The sequence below is a fragment of the Capra hircus genome, chromosome 14 (genome assembly GCF_001704415.2).
Source record: "Capra hircus breed San Clemente chromosome 14, ASM170441v1, whole genome shotgun sequence".
NCBI classification, from domain to species: Eukaryota; Metazoa; Chordata; class Mammalia; order Artiodactyla; family Bovidae; genus Capra; species Capra hircus.
Window position 1 is genome coordinate 42,067,086 of NC_030821.1, and position 14,519 is coordinate 42,081,604.

General features: G+C 40.1%; 1 protein-coding gene across 4 annotated transcripts in view; it reads right to left on the bottom strand.

Moving 5' to 3' along the window:
* ZFHX4 (zinc finger homeobox 4) overlaps positions 1–14,519 on the bottom strand; it is a 210,606-nt gene that overhangs the window by 28,204 nt on the left and 167,883 nt on the right. For all 4 annotated transcript variants that reach the window (XM_018058388.1, XM_018058389.1, XM_018058387.1 and 1 more), the window contains exon 5: positions 9,048–9,116. In XM_018058388.1, the coding sequence (XP_017913877.1) occupies positions 9,048–9,116 (69 nt within the window). The remainder of the gene's footprint in view (positions 1–9,047; positions 9,117–14,519) is intronic.

The window sequence follows — 14,519 nt, forward strand, 5'->3', positions numbered from 1 at the left end:
CAGCAGAATGAAGCAAATTCTCAGAAAAATGTCTTCATAATATAATGTGATAATGATGGGTTAAATATAAGACAGGTGTTACTCTCAACTTTCAGTCCTTAGACCTCAGAGGAATCCTTTGGAATTTGTCAGAGTAAGATCACAAAACTTCAGTTATCCTGGGATTTTTTTTTTTTTTCTATAGGGGGAGCTCTACAGAGTGTAGGACAGAAGAAGGTGTACTTCTTCTATGACAACCACATCACCCCACACCTCATTCACGGGTTTCACACCAGCTAGATTACATGGAAATCCTCATAGTAACTCAACCCTATTTAATTATTCTGTAAATCTTAGCTATGCCGCTGCTGGTGGATTAATCTGTTTATGCAGTTAGCCTCTATGCTGGGTCGGTGTAGCACTAATCCGTGAAAGGCCCACTGTTCTCTTTCATCCTGCGATCATTTGTCTCTCACTGTGCTGATGTCACATTTTAATGAATTTTTAGCAATCTGAGTAATGCCAGATAACCAGACTTGCAACTCCCCACAGCATGGCGTGCTGTTTTCATTGCGGCACAAAAAATAAAAATCCTATTCCCCTGTTCAGGTAGGAATTACATAAATTAGGAGAAGAAGGTAAAATGGGATTTGAAGCACCAGGCTCCTCAATTTCATAAAATCTTTAATGACCATATAAATTAACCCTGGAAAGGCAAAAGGTCATTGACATCCATTTGCATACACTCTTCTATTTGCTTTTGATAAGCAGAGCTTTTATGCAGAGAACATGATACAATTAACCCTTCAAGAACCGTACAAAGCGCGACTCTGGACATTTTAAGTGTCAAGCATTAACTGAAAATTACACACTGCATAAAATTTTCATTGCAAATGCTATAGTGATTGAAAGGGGAAATCGTGGCCCTCTCCACACCCCATGTTTTTTTAATAATGTTCTGACAGCAGAATGAAATATCCACTGTCATATGTAGCAGCTGAGCACCAAAAAGAAAAAAAAAAATTGCTATTTAGTGTTTCACTTGCCAGCCATGCTCTACCACTATGAGACCAGAAGACAACAGGATGGGGGTTGGTTCTGGGCTCAATGGCAGAAACTCCAAAGAAAGACTCCAAGTTTGAAAACAAGGATGTTTAAAACATGTGAAATCAGAGTTTGTTTCAACCGGAAGTCCTCAAAGCCACCATGCAAATCTACTGACGCCATAGATACACGTTGGTGTTGCACCAAAATGCAGGGGTGGTCTTCAGGGAGAGGTCAGTCATTGGAGGGTTCGGGGGTAACTTCCCTTTCAGGCAAATACACATGAAAATTGTACTTGAAGATGAATCAACCCTTCTCCTGGCCTGCTTTCACCCTTCAGTGATAAGAGGTGATCAAACCCAGGCCGCCTCCTTCCAGCAGGGGGCCAGGCTGGGTGGGGACCGTGGCCTGGCTCCGTTAGGGAGGCTGAAATCATACCCGGATTAGGTGGTGTTCCCCCCTCTCCCCTCCCAAGTCCACACACGTGACTCGACCATCCAGTGTCAGGCCTGCAACCTACGCGACAGCCCGTGGCAATTCCTTCTCAAACTCGCCCCAGGGAAGGGGTGCGAGACTACTGGGAGCAGATTTACTAGACCTTTCCCCCCCAGGCTGGAAAACGAAGCGTCAGAGTGCTACTGAGCGTCCTTATCTTGAGGGGACATAAAATGGTAAGGGCTAGCACCACTCCTGTTCATAAACCATTGCGCGTCAGGAGAAGAAAACGAAAATTATGAAGGTACGAAAAGAGAAACTCCAGTACAGTCTGCGTCTCATCAGACGGTTTCTGCAGGATCCTCTGGTATGTGTCTTAAGTGTGAGAGAAATTCCCAGACAAGTTCTTCTATACATCACGGTGGTGTCTGACCCCAGCCTGACCCTGGCAACAGTTTGAGAAATCTGAATGTGAACAAAGACTCTGTGTCAGCAGCGGGGAGAGATTGTGGGATAGACGCTCCCCATCAACTTAATCGCAAACAGCAGTTCTGAGGCCATAACTTTGCCCGGCTCCTCCAAGCCACAGCTCATAACCTCCAGGGTGGATTTGCCCACACTCCCTCGGCTTCTGTGACTTCGGGCCCCCCTCCGCCTTTTCTGGTTCTTCCTTTGAAGTAGGCAGGCAATTAGCTCTAATGCTCCAGCAATTCAGACCTGTTTTGTGGTTTCCAAGGCGAAAGCTGTTTATTACAGGTAGGGCTCTTTGGAGCCATAGAACTTGGCGAATTTTTAATCAGGCAAAAAAGAATCAAAGAGTAACTTTTGTACGCTATAAAGTTTCCTCCAAGTCAGGAGAAAAAAGGTCACTTTCGTTTTCCAGGAGAGTTTTCGAAATAAATTTGACATTCTCTTATAAATAGGCTTTACAGTCAAGAGTATTAGGGTGGAGAAACCACTTTCTCCTAGAAAACCTTGTAGGTTGGATTTGGGGTGAAGGGCAAGAGTTGGCTACATTCTCATTTTCAAGTACCACATTTCCTCAACTGTAAAATGCTGTAAAATGTAAGATGCTTACATTTTATGAAAAAAGGAAGAGAATTTTATGAAAAAAGGAAAAAGTATACAGCATGAAATATATTAAAGGGATGTCTTAGAACTGAGGAAAATTACAGAAAATTCCAAAATAAAGATGCTAAAGCAGTTTTCATTTTCATCAATAAATTTCTTCAATATATTATATGTAATAATAATGAAAGTATAGCATTTCATAAAATAGTTATATTCACACTGTGTATATTTCAATTATTTTGCCTCATGGAAAACAGAGTATTCATATGTTAAATTTTATGATATAATTCAAATGTGCATTAGGTCCAGTAGAACTTCCTGATTTTCAAATAAATGATAAAACATTTCAAAATAATAGGAAGAAGACAAAATAATATTATAGTCTTATAACAGTACAATTAACTTCCCTTTGCATTGTTATAGGGCTTCCCTGGTAGCTCAGCTGGTAAAGAATCTGCCTACAATGCAGGAGACCCCAAATCTGCTTCGTGCTATCTCTATGATCTAAACGCTAGTCAGTTTTGTTCCTACTGCTTTATTATACAACTGGGTTTGGGAACCCTCTGAGTCTTCTAAGGAAACCACCACATACTTTTTAAGCCCATGGTGTGGTGTTGGAGAAGACTCCTGAGAGTCCCTCGGACGGCAAGGAGATCCAACCAGTCCATTCTAAAGGAGATCAGCCCTGGGTGTTCTTTGGAAGGAATGATGCTAAACCTAAAACTCCAGTACTTTGGCCACCTCATGCGAAGAGTTGACTCATTGGAAAATACTCTGGTGCTGGGAGGAATTGGAGGCAGGAGGAAAAGGGGATGACAGAGGATGCGATGGCTGGATGGCATCACCGACTCGATGGACATGAGTTTGAGAGAACTCTGGAAGTTGGTGATAGACAGGGAGGCCTGGGTGCTGCGATTCATGGGATCGCAAAGAGTCGGACACGACTGAGCAACTGAGCTGAACTGAACTGAAAGAGGAAGCGAAGGATAGCAACGGAAACATCTTTAGTTTTTCACGTGGAGCATCAATTCTAGACACTTGGCTTACAAGAATTCCTCCTTGTGCCCCTTTTTTGTCTCCCTGTTCAGCTCTACTCCCTCAAAATCTATCCTTTGTATGACCTACTTAAATCTGACTTCTCTATGCAACATCTTTCAGTGACTGCCATTACATAAAGAAAAAGCTCAATCTTCTGAACAGGGCAAGAATAGCTAGTCTCTGTCTATCACTCCAGTCTCATCTTTCTTCACTTCCTACCTGGCACTTAACTTCAGAACAGTCTCAAATTTCAGGGCACCAGAATCACCTGGAAGACTGGTTAAATCACAGATCGCTGGGCTCTAGCCCTACAAATTCTGACTCTGGTAGTCAGAGAATTTACATCTCCAAGTTCCAGATGATGTTAATGCTCTTGGTCCAAGATCACATTTCATGAACACACAATAGTCACTGATGCCCACTTCCTTTCTATAAGAAACGCTGTTCTGTTTCTTGTCTTTTCTAGAATGACTTTTCTTCACTGTATTTAACTCCCATCTTTTAAGTTTAGCTTGGCAAATATCATTTTTATCATATATAAAAATGGAGCTAATGCTACTTACTTCATACATTGTTATGATGTATAAAAATTAGCACAGAGCTTAACCCAAAATAAGTATTTAAAATGCTAGCTGTATTATTACTCTTAATTGCTTCTTTTTATATTAGAGAGAAAGTGAAAGTGAAGTCACTCAGTCCCGTCCAACTCTTTACGACCCCATGGACTGTAGCCCACCAGGCTCCTCCATCCATGGAATTTTCCAGGCTAGAGTACTGGAGTGGGTCGCCATTTTCTTCTCCAGGGGATCTTCCTGACCCAGGGATTGAACTCAGGTCTCCTGCATTGCAGGCAGATGCTTTACCTTCTGACCACCAATTTAGTTGTTTTTAATTGATTGATGATTGCTTTACAATAGTGGTTTGATTTCTGTCATGCATCAACATGAATTAACCATAGGTCTACATATGTCCCCCCTCTCTTTTAATTGCTTCTTTCTCCAAAAAGTCTTCCCTGAATGCTGAACTAAGATTAGTGTTTCTGGATAATTTTTTTTTTCTTTTTCTTGTGCATTAGTGTAAAACAAGTTAGCATACGGAAATCAGTATTACCTACCTCCCCTAATAGGTACACATTTACTGAAAACAGTGATTGCCTTATTTGTCAGTGTTCCAGAAGAACCAACCCCAGGGCTGGAATTAAAGAAGGCAGGCAAAACTTGTTACCTGGAACACTGAGTTCCATTTAGGAAGCAAAATTGGGAAAAGAAAAAGAGGAGTCTAAACTCTATTGCCTTCCTCTATTCGCATTCAATTAAACCTAAAAGAAGCATTTGTTTGGTTTTGGTATGGTTTGGGTGGTTTTGTTTTGGTTTAAATTTTCTCTCTCTACTCAATCATGTTCATTATTCAACCATCGCTGGCCTGGCTCCACATCTATTGCTCTTCTCAAAGCCACTGATGACTTCCATGCTGTGAAATCCAATGGCCACTTTGCATCTTACTTGACTTTGCTCTGAAGATGTTAGTTACTGCTCGTTTCTCCTTGAAAAACTCCCTTTCTTGAATTTCATTGAGTCAGACTATTGTGATGCCATACCCCTCTGAAAGTTCTTTCTTATTCCACTTTGCTGGGGACTCCTCCATTAAAAATCTAAATATTGGAATGTCTCCAGCATTGGTCCTAAGTCCTATTTTCTTATCCACAAAGAATGTTTGATTTGAGGAATCTTGAGAAATCTGTATGCAGGTCAGGAAGCAACAGTTAGAACTGGACATGGAACAACAGACTGGTTCCAAATAGGAAAAGGAGTACGTCAAGGCTGTATATTGTCACCCAGCTTATTTAACTTATATGCAGAGTACATCATGAGAAACGCTGGACTGGAAGAAACACAAGCTGGAATCAAGATTGCCGGGAGAAATATCAATCACCTCAGATATGCAGATGACACCACCCTATGGCAGAAAGTGAAGAGGAACTAAAAAGTGAAAGTGAAAGTGGAGAGTGAAAAGTTGGCTTAAAGCTCAACATTTAGAAAACGAAGATCATGGCATCCGGTCCCATGACTTCATGGGAAATAGATGGAGAAACAGTGGAAACAGTGTCAGACTATTTTGGGGGGCTCCAAAAGCACTGCAGATGGTGATTGCAGCCATGAAATTAAAAAACACTTACTCCTTGGAAAAAAAGTTATGACCAACCTAGATAGCATATTCAAAAGCAGAGACATTACTTTGCTGACTAAGGTCCGTCTAGTCAAGGCTATGGTTTTTCCTGTGGTCATGTATGGATGTGAGAGTTGGACTGTGAAGAAAGCTGAGTGCCGAAGAATTGATGCCTCTGAACTGTGGTGTTGGAGAAGACTCTTGAGAGTCCCTTGGACTGCAAGGAGATCCAACCAGTCCATTCTGAAGGAGATCAACCCTGGGATTTCTTTGGAAGGAAGATGCTAAAGCTGAAGCTCCAGTACTTTGGCTACCTCATGTGAAGAGTTGACTCATTGGAAAAGACTCAGATGCTGGGAGGGATTGGGGGCAGGAGGTGAAGGGGACGACAGAGGATGAGATGGCTGGATGGCATCACAGACTCAATGGACATGAGTCTGAGTGAACTCCGGGTGTTGGTGATGGACAGGGAGGCCTGGCGTGCTGCGATTCATGGGGTCGCAAAGAGTCGGACACGACTGAGCGACTGAACTGACTAAACTGAACGATATCCCTAGATAACTTCATCCAGGTCCACTGGTTTAAATTTTGCACCTCCATTTGGATGTCTGAAAGGCATATCAAACTTAATATGTCAAATCAGTGCTCTTGATCACCTTTCACCATACTCTGTTTCTCCCCATTCTCTACCATCTCAGTGAATGGTACCACCATTCACCAAAAGCAAGGCTCACCACTGACTTCTTTCTCCTTCTTATGTGCACACCAAGCTATCAGCAAGTCTTATTAATTCCAATTCCAGGATATCTTGTATACAGTAAATCCATGTATTTCTTTTCATTTTCATTGCCAGTACCGTTAACTGCTTACCTGTAGCTTGCAATGGTCTCATTACTGGGAAAGACTTGCTCCTGCTTCTCCACAATTTATTCAGCACACCTTAATAAAATCGAGCCATTCTACCGTTTGAGCCCTGCCATGGCTTCCTATTTTGTTTCAAATAACAAAGGAACTCTCCACTGTGGTTATACTGATCAGGCCTCTGTCTACCTCTATGACTTCACCTTACATTGCTCTCCTCTTTACTCATCTCTCTCCACACTACCCTTCTTTCTCTTCACAGAATATGACCGACCTCTTCCCTCTGTCTGTAATGTCTTTCCCCTAATTTGCTCCTTATTATTTTGTACTCAACTTACCTGTCATTTCCTTAGAGAACTTCTCTGATCACTGTTTCCAATATAGCACCTCACCAGTCAGACAGGTGGAGGCCTCAGACTTTAGTGGGAATCACTGTCACCTGGAGGGTATGTTAAACCCTAGACTGCCGGGCCCCATCTTTTAGTGCTTCTGATACAGTAAGTCTGGGATAGGGCCTAAGAATCTGCATTCTTTCCAGTTCCCATATTGTGCTGATGCTGTCTATAAGGGGTCCACACTTTGAAAACCTCTGCTCTACTTCCTTCATCATGTTTGTTAAAATCTGAAAATAACTAATTTATTTGTATAGAAATAACATCTAAAAGGGCTTCCCAGGTGGCCCTAGTGATAAAGAACTCGTCTGCCAATGCAGGAGACATAAGAGACTTGGGTTCCATCTCTGGGTTGGGAAGATCCCCTGGAGAAGGGCATGGCAACCCACTCCAGTATTCTTGCCTAGAGAATCTCATGGACAGAGGAGCCTAGAGGGCTACAAGTCCATAAGGTTGCAAAGAGTCAAACACGGCTGAAGTGATTTGGCACATACACACGAAACATCTAAAAATGAGAGAACCAATCAGCCTTATTCAAAACTTATGCCGAACAGTTCCTGGCAATTTTGAGTAAACTGATGATTCTGAGTTTTCTTACTTGGGGTAATGAGGACTATAGTATGATATAATCAATTAAGATCAAAGAGGAGAAGAAATGGTTTGCAGAGGAGAGCTCAATTTGGAATTTGTTATATTTGATTTCTTTGTAGAACATCTCCATGAAACTATCCAGAAGGCATGGGAGTAATATAAAGCTTCTCAGAAAGGTTGAAGATATAGATTTTGATGTCTTTGTTTATAAAACAAATATATTGACAGGTAGTGATCTCTTTTTAGTTTGATATGTTTCTCATAGTTTTGATTTTTGCCCTATTATTTTCAACCTAGTCATTAATGCAATTTTTTTTTTTTTGGCTTGAAGTGAGGAAGATAAACTGAGTTTATGCTAATTTATTTTAAATATATTTTCTGGTTTTCTATGGAAAAATAACATAAGATGAAAAATAAATAATGATTTATAAATTAAAAAAAGTATTCATGAGATAGGCATTCAGTTCAGTTCAGTTCAGTTCAGTCGCCCAGTCATGTCCGACTCTTTGCGACCCCATGAATCGCAGCACGCCAGGCCTTCCTGTCCGTCACCAACTCCCGGAGTTCACCCAAACTCATGTGCATCGAGTCCGTGATGCCATCTAGCCATCTCATCCTCTGTTGTCCCCTTCTCCTCCTGCCCTCAATCCCTCCCAGCATCAGGATCTTTTCTAATGAGTCAACTCTTTGCATGAGATAGGGATAGGTGAAGGTAAACTTAACTTTTAAAAATTTTTAAAGAGAGAAGTCATGACTTTATATTGGAGGGATAGTTTCACTTGAAATTTTAAAACGTATTTCAAAACCCCATTATAAATGTGAGGGACTTTTTGTAATCATTTTTTGACATTATTGACATTATTATTGACATATTGACATTATTATTCCAATTGTGTAAATCTGGAAACTGGGATCATTTTATAGCAGAAATAAATGAGGTGTATTATAGCAACATGGATGAAATTCCTCTTAAACTATGTGAATATAATGCAGCTAAAAAGGCATAGCCTCCATTTTTTAACACACACTTAAGCATGCAAATCATAGGAGCCAGTGATTGTGTTGACACAGTTGTAAAAATCCAATCAACTCATTACCAAAACTAACTTCCAGCATCCAGGTCGTTTGACTTGGGGGAGAAACAATACCCAGCTTACTGACTTTCACATTGTATAAAACCACCCATTTATGTAAAAAAATGTCACTGTGTATAAATGTAGATGTGAGAAGTTATCCAGCAGAAGTTATTTGTTCTCTGAGAATTTCCTTTACATATGCATCCAAATTTGACTATATTTAATTTTTTATTATATATTTATTATATATAATTTTGATATACTCTATATAGGATTTAAATTTTTTGTGTGATTTGATCAGTCCTAGCTAGGGCAGTTCCAGAGAGTTTATTTCATAGATTATGAGAGTAACAAATGTAACTCATTTAAGACAGACAAGAATAAGACAAATTACCTGAGGTTGCTCTCAACTGCTGCTCTGTAAGATCATCCTCACAGGTCCTAGCTCCCAAAGAGGCAGTTTCTGCAGAGGGCATCAGAATGAAAGGTAGTCAGCACACCACGGTCAGCTCTGCAGTGTCAGTCAATACCACAGAACCCCCAATTTGACTTTCAACAAGATAAGAACCAGGTAGAATTCGCTGGCACACCTTACACCCTAGTGGCTGGCCAAATGAGTGGAAAGAATAGTAAGCCTAGATCTCATTCTCATGATCAGCCACACACAACAAATACAATCATAGAGAATAAAATATGGAAACAGGAAAGGCTCATTCAGATTTTTCGCATTTGGTTATTTGGCCCAGCCTACATGTTATAATGACAATGGTACATTGCATAAAACTGGGAGCATAGTTTTATTTCTCTATCAAAAAAATAAAAGAAAGAAAACCGCTCAATATACAATTCCCTGTTACCTCATACAGGAAAGAATCTGCCTGCAATGCAGGAGATCTGGGTTCAGTCCCTGAGTCTGGACAATCCCCTGGAAAAGGGCATGGGAACCCACTCCAGTATTCTTGCCTAAGGAATTCCATGGTCAGAGGGGCCTGGCCAGCTACAGTCCATGGGGTCGCAAATAGTTGGACACAATTGAGCAACTAACACAATATAGGAGAGATGATGTGAGAGACCAAAACAGAAAACAAGTACTTGAAGAATAAGTTCAAGTCATCAATAAATCCACATCTTTATTCTGATCTATTTGAGCCCCAGAGCAGAAGTGTTGACAGCATCCTGGTTTGCTAAATTCATGCCCAAGTCCTAAGTTCCATCTAACTCTGCTCTTCGAGTTCCCTGTTGTAGGAGAATCTATGACTAACAAGACTTCAGGAATCACCTTCAACACCTTATTTTTTCTCTACATCAATTCAACACTTGTCATTCATTTCATTTTACAATGTACCTTTCATGTCTGTTTCTCTATTTCTCTGCCTTGTATCTTTCCTGATCATTTCAATAGCCTCCACAACAATTTCCCTGCCTGGAATTCCATGTCTTTCCAGTCTAATCTCTCATAATATCTCAAGAACTATCTTTCAAGAAAACAGAATTGCTTGAGTGAAAATCAGAGTTCTAGCACTTTCCAGGTAAGGGAACCCTCAAGTATATTACTTAACCTCTCTAAGCCCTGATTTCCTCATTTGTAAAATGTAGAAATAATTACATAGATAATCAGCAACTGTAAGAGAAAACAACACAAATAAAGGTAAAATGTGATATGGACTTCAAAGTAAGAAAAGCGCATATATTACTGAGAGGATAAAAAAGTTGTTATACAATTCTTACACTGCCAAAGAGACTCGAGTTTATCTAATATTTCTAGGCAATAGCATCTGTGGTTGATTCTGAAGGTTTTAATTAAACAAATAATTGACCTTGAAAATAGAAGTGCATACCAAAGTACTATTATTACGTTCATTAATTGTTTCTCCTGCTACATACAAGATCTTTGGCCTTTGTTGGTAAACTGTTTAAAAACAATACAATCATAATAAATACACAGTACCCATTCCCAACAATAATACCAACAACAACAAAAAAACAATTATCTTGTAACTATATCTTAAGTTAGTCTTGAGAAAAAAGAATTGAGGAATAACTTCCAAATAGATCACAGCATCGATGTCTAATCAATAGATCACTCAAGAAGCCCACTTTTTCCTCCTGGCAACTTCTTGCTTCATTATACCTTGATTGATATTGTTCATTTTATTTTTTGAATGTTTTTTTGTTCTTCTGTTGAACTCTCATTCATCCCTCAAAACCCAAAGCAAGGGTCACTTCCTCTTTGCTTGCATAACAATTAGCTTTTATACGTCTCAGCACTTCTGATGCATTGCAATAATATGTGATCTATGTCTGTTTACTCAATAAATTGTGAGTTCCTTAAGAAATTTCATTTTAACATATTCTCGATCAAGGAGAGAGTGAAGAATATCAAAGTCACCTTGTTGTTCAGTCGCTAAGTCATGTCTGACTCTTTGTGACCTCATGGACTGCAGCAAGCCAGGCTTCCCTGTCCTTCACTATATCCCAGAGTTTGCTCAAACTCACCTCCATTGAGTCCACGATGGATCCAACCATCTCATCCTCTGTTGCCCCTTCTCCTCCTGCCCCCAATGTTTCCCAGCTTTAGGGTCTTTTCCAATGAGTTGACTCTTTGCATCACCTAGGACACCTTTATTCAAAATATTACATTACACCCTATATCCTGAAACAGATGAATCTCAAGATGAGAATTTTATGAAAGCTTCCCAGGAGCCTTAGGACTCTATAAATTCAAAGCTTTCTCAAATATACCAAAAACAAGTAAGTCCTTTTATATATACATATGGAGAAGGAAATGGCAATCCACTTAAATATTCCTGCCTGGGAAATCCCATGCATAGGGCAGCCTGGCAGGCTATGGTCCTTGGGGTCCCAAAGAGTCGGACACAACTGAGTAAGTAAACCATCACCCCCATATATACGTATAAATATTGTGCTTAAAATAATTTATTTGCCTCTTTTCTAGGGAAAAACAATCCTATTTTATCAAATAATCTTACCATTGCACACACATACACACTTCAGTGTATCAAACAGATTTGTTCAAATAGACATCAGTAGTGACTGAACAACAACAAACAGTATCTAAGTAAATTTGATCAAAGGATTGCTACTTTTCAAAGATTTATGATAATAAAAAGAACATAATGACAAACTTACTAAGTTTCCATCTGTGCGAGGTACTGTGGTAAACTATTTGTGTAAAAGCAGTCATGTAACCTTCATGTAAGCTAGTGAAGGTGATGGAATTCCAGTTGAGCTACTTCAAATCCTCAAAGATGATGCTGTGAAAGTGCTGCACTCAATATGCCAGCAATTTGGAAAACTTAGAAGTGGCCACAGGACTGGAAAAGGTCAGTTTTTATTCCAATCCCCAAGAAAGGCAATGCCAAAGAATGCTCAAACTACCACACAATTGCACTCATCTCACACGCTAGCAAAGTAATCCTTAAAATTCTCTAAGCCAGGCTTCAACAATATATGACCATGAGCTTCCCGATGTTCAACCTGGTTTTAGAAAAGACAGAGGAACCAGAGATCAAATTGCCAACATCCGCTGGATCATCAAAAAAGCAAAGGAGTTCCAGAAAAACATCTATTTCTGTTTTATTGACTATGCCAAAGCCTTTGACTGTGTGGATCACAATAAACTGTGGAAAATTCTGAAAGAGATGGAATACCAGACCACCTGACCTGCCTCTTGAGAAATCTGTATGCAGGTCAGGAAGCAACAGTAAGAACTTGACATGGAACAACAGACTGGTTCCAAACTGGAAAGGGAGTATGTCAAGGCTGTATATTGTCACCATGCTTATTTAACTTCTATGCAGAGTACATCATGAGAAATGCTGGGCTAGAGGGAGCACAAGCTGGAATCAAGATTGCCAGGAGAAATATCAATAACCTCAGATATGCAGATGATACCACCCTTATGGCAGAAAGTGAAGAAGAACTAAAGAGCCTCTTTGTTCTTGATGAAAGTGAAAGAGGAGAGTGAAAAAGTTGGCTTAAAACTCAACATTCAGAAAACTAAGATCATGGCATCTGGTCCCATCACTTCATGGCAAACAGATGGAGAAACAGTAGAAACAGTGTCAGACTTTATTTCTGGGGGCTCCAAAATCACTGCAGATGATGACTGCAGCCATGAAATTAAAAGATACTTACTCCTTGGGAGAAAAGTTATGACCAACCTAGACAACATATTAAAAAGCAGGGATGTTATTTTGCCAACAGAGGTCCATCTAGTCCAGGCTATGGTTTTTCCAGTGGTCATATATGGATGTGAGAGTTGGACTATAAAGAAAGCTGAGCACCGAAGAATTGATGCTTTTGAACTGTGGTGTTGGAGAAGACTTTTGAGAGTCCCTTGGACTGCAAGGAGATCCAAACCAGTCAATCCTAAAGGAAATCATTCCTGAATATTCATTGGAAGGACTGATGTTGAAGCTGAAACTCCAATACTTGGCCATGTGATGTGAAGAGCCAACTCATTTGAAAAGACCCTGATGCTAGGAAATATTGAAGGTGGGAGGAGAAGGGGACGACAGAGGATGAGATGGTTGGATGGCATCACTGACTCAGTGGACATAAGTTTGAATAAACTCTAGGAGTTGGTGATGGGCAGGCAGGCCTGGCGTGCTGCAGTCCATGGGGTTCACAGAGAGTTGGACACGACTGAGTGACTGAACCGAAGTGAACCTTCACAATAAAATCAGGAGGCAATGATTAATCTTTATTTACAAATCATGAGTCTAGAGGCTCAAAGAGGTTAAGGTCATTTGCTCCAGGTCCCCAAGTTCGAAACTGACAGAGCTTGAAATAAAACCCAGGTCTGCCTGGTAAAAATGTCTGTGAAATTTTGGATATGTCCACTACCACAGTATTTAGGAGTCTATAAAGGTTTTCCTATCTTCATGAAATCTAGCAAACTAAGAGTATGAGGATTTGGGGGAGTTGAAGGGAGGAGGTAGGTAAGAAAGAAATTTTCACTAGTCCTATGAAAACTCTGATATTTCATAAAATATTACATTCCTTAAATATAAACTGTAACCAAACACTTTGCTGCCACATAGAAATCTTTTCATTTGATAGTGATTTAAGGAAATATGTGTGTGTGTGTTTAGCTGCTGTTGCGTCTGACTCTTTGCCACCCCTTGGATTGCAGCCCACCATACTCCTCTGTCCTTGGGATCTTCCAGGCAAGGATACTGGAATAGTTGCCATTTCCTCCTCCAGGACATCTTCCTGATCTAGAGATTGAACTCATTTCCTGCACTAGCAGGTGGATTCTTTATATCATTGAGCCACCTGGGAAGCCCTTATGGAAAGTACAAAGTGTCAAAACCAAAATCTGTTATTTAATCTCACAATTATGGAGACTGTTCTGAAGAGAATGGCTTGTTTAAATAATTTTATAAGGGAATACAATGATGGCTACCCACTCCAGGATTCTTGGGGCTTCCCTGGTGGCTCAGATGGTAAAGATCTGCCTGTAATGTGGGAGTCTCGGGTTTGATCCCTGGGTCGGGAAGATCCCCTGCAGAAGGGAATAGCTATTCCACTCCAGTATTCTTTCTGGAGAATCCCATGGACAGTGGAGCCTAGAGGGCTACAGTCACATAGGGTCACAAAGAGTTGGACACAACCATTCACGTAACACTTTTCACTTCTTTCACAGTGCAATATGCCATATAATTCTTTTTATATCCTCAACAGTGCTGCCTTCTTTATACAAATGATATAAATATTTTAATAAAGGAGCTTTTAACTTATCAAGTGAACTGATTAATCTATACTTTTCTGCCTGTGTAAAATGACATGTTTAAAGCTTAGTAATGATATATAGCATCTTTCAATATTTCACTTTAATAAT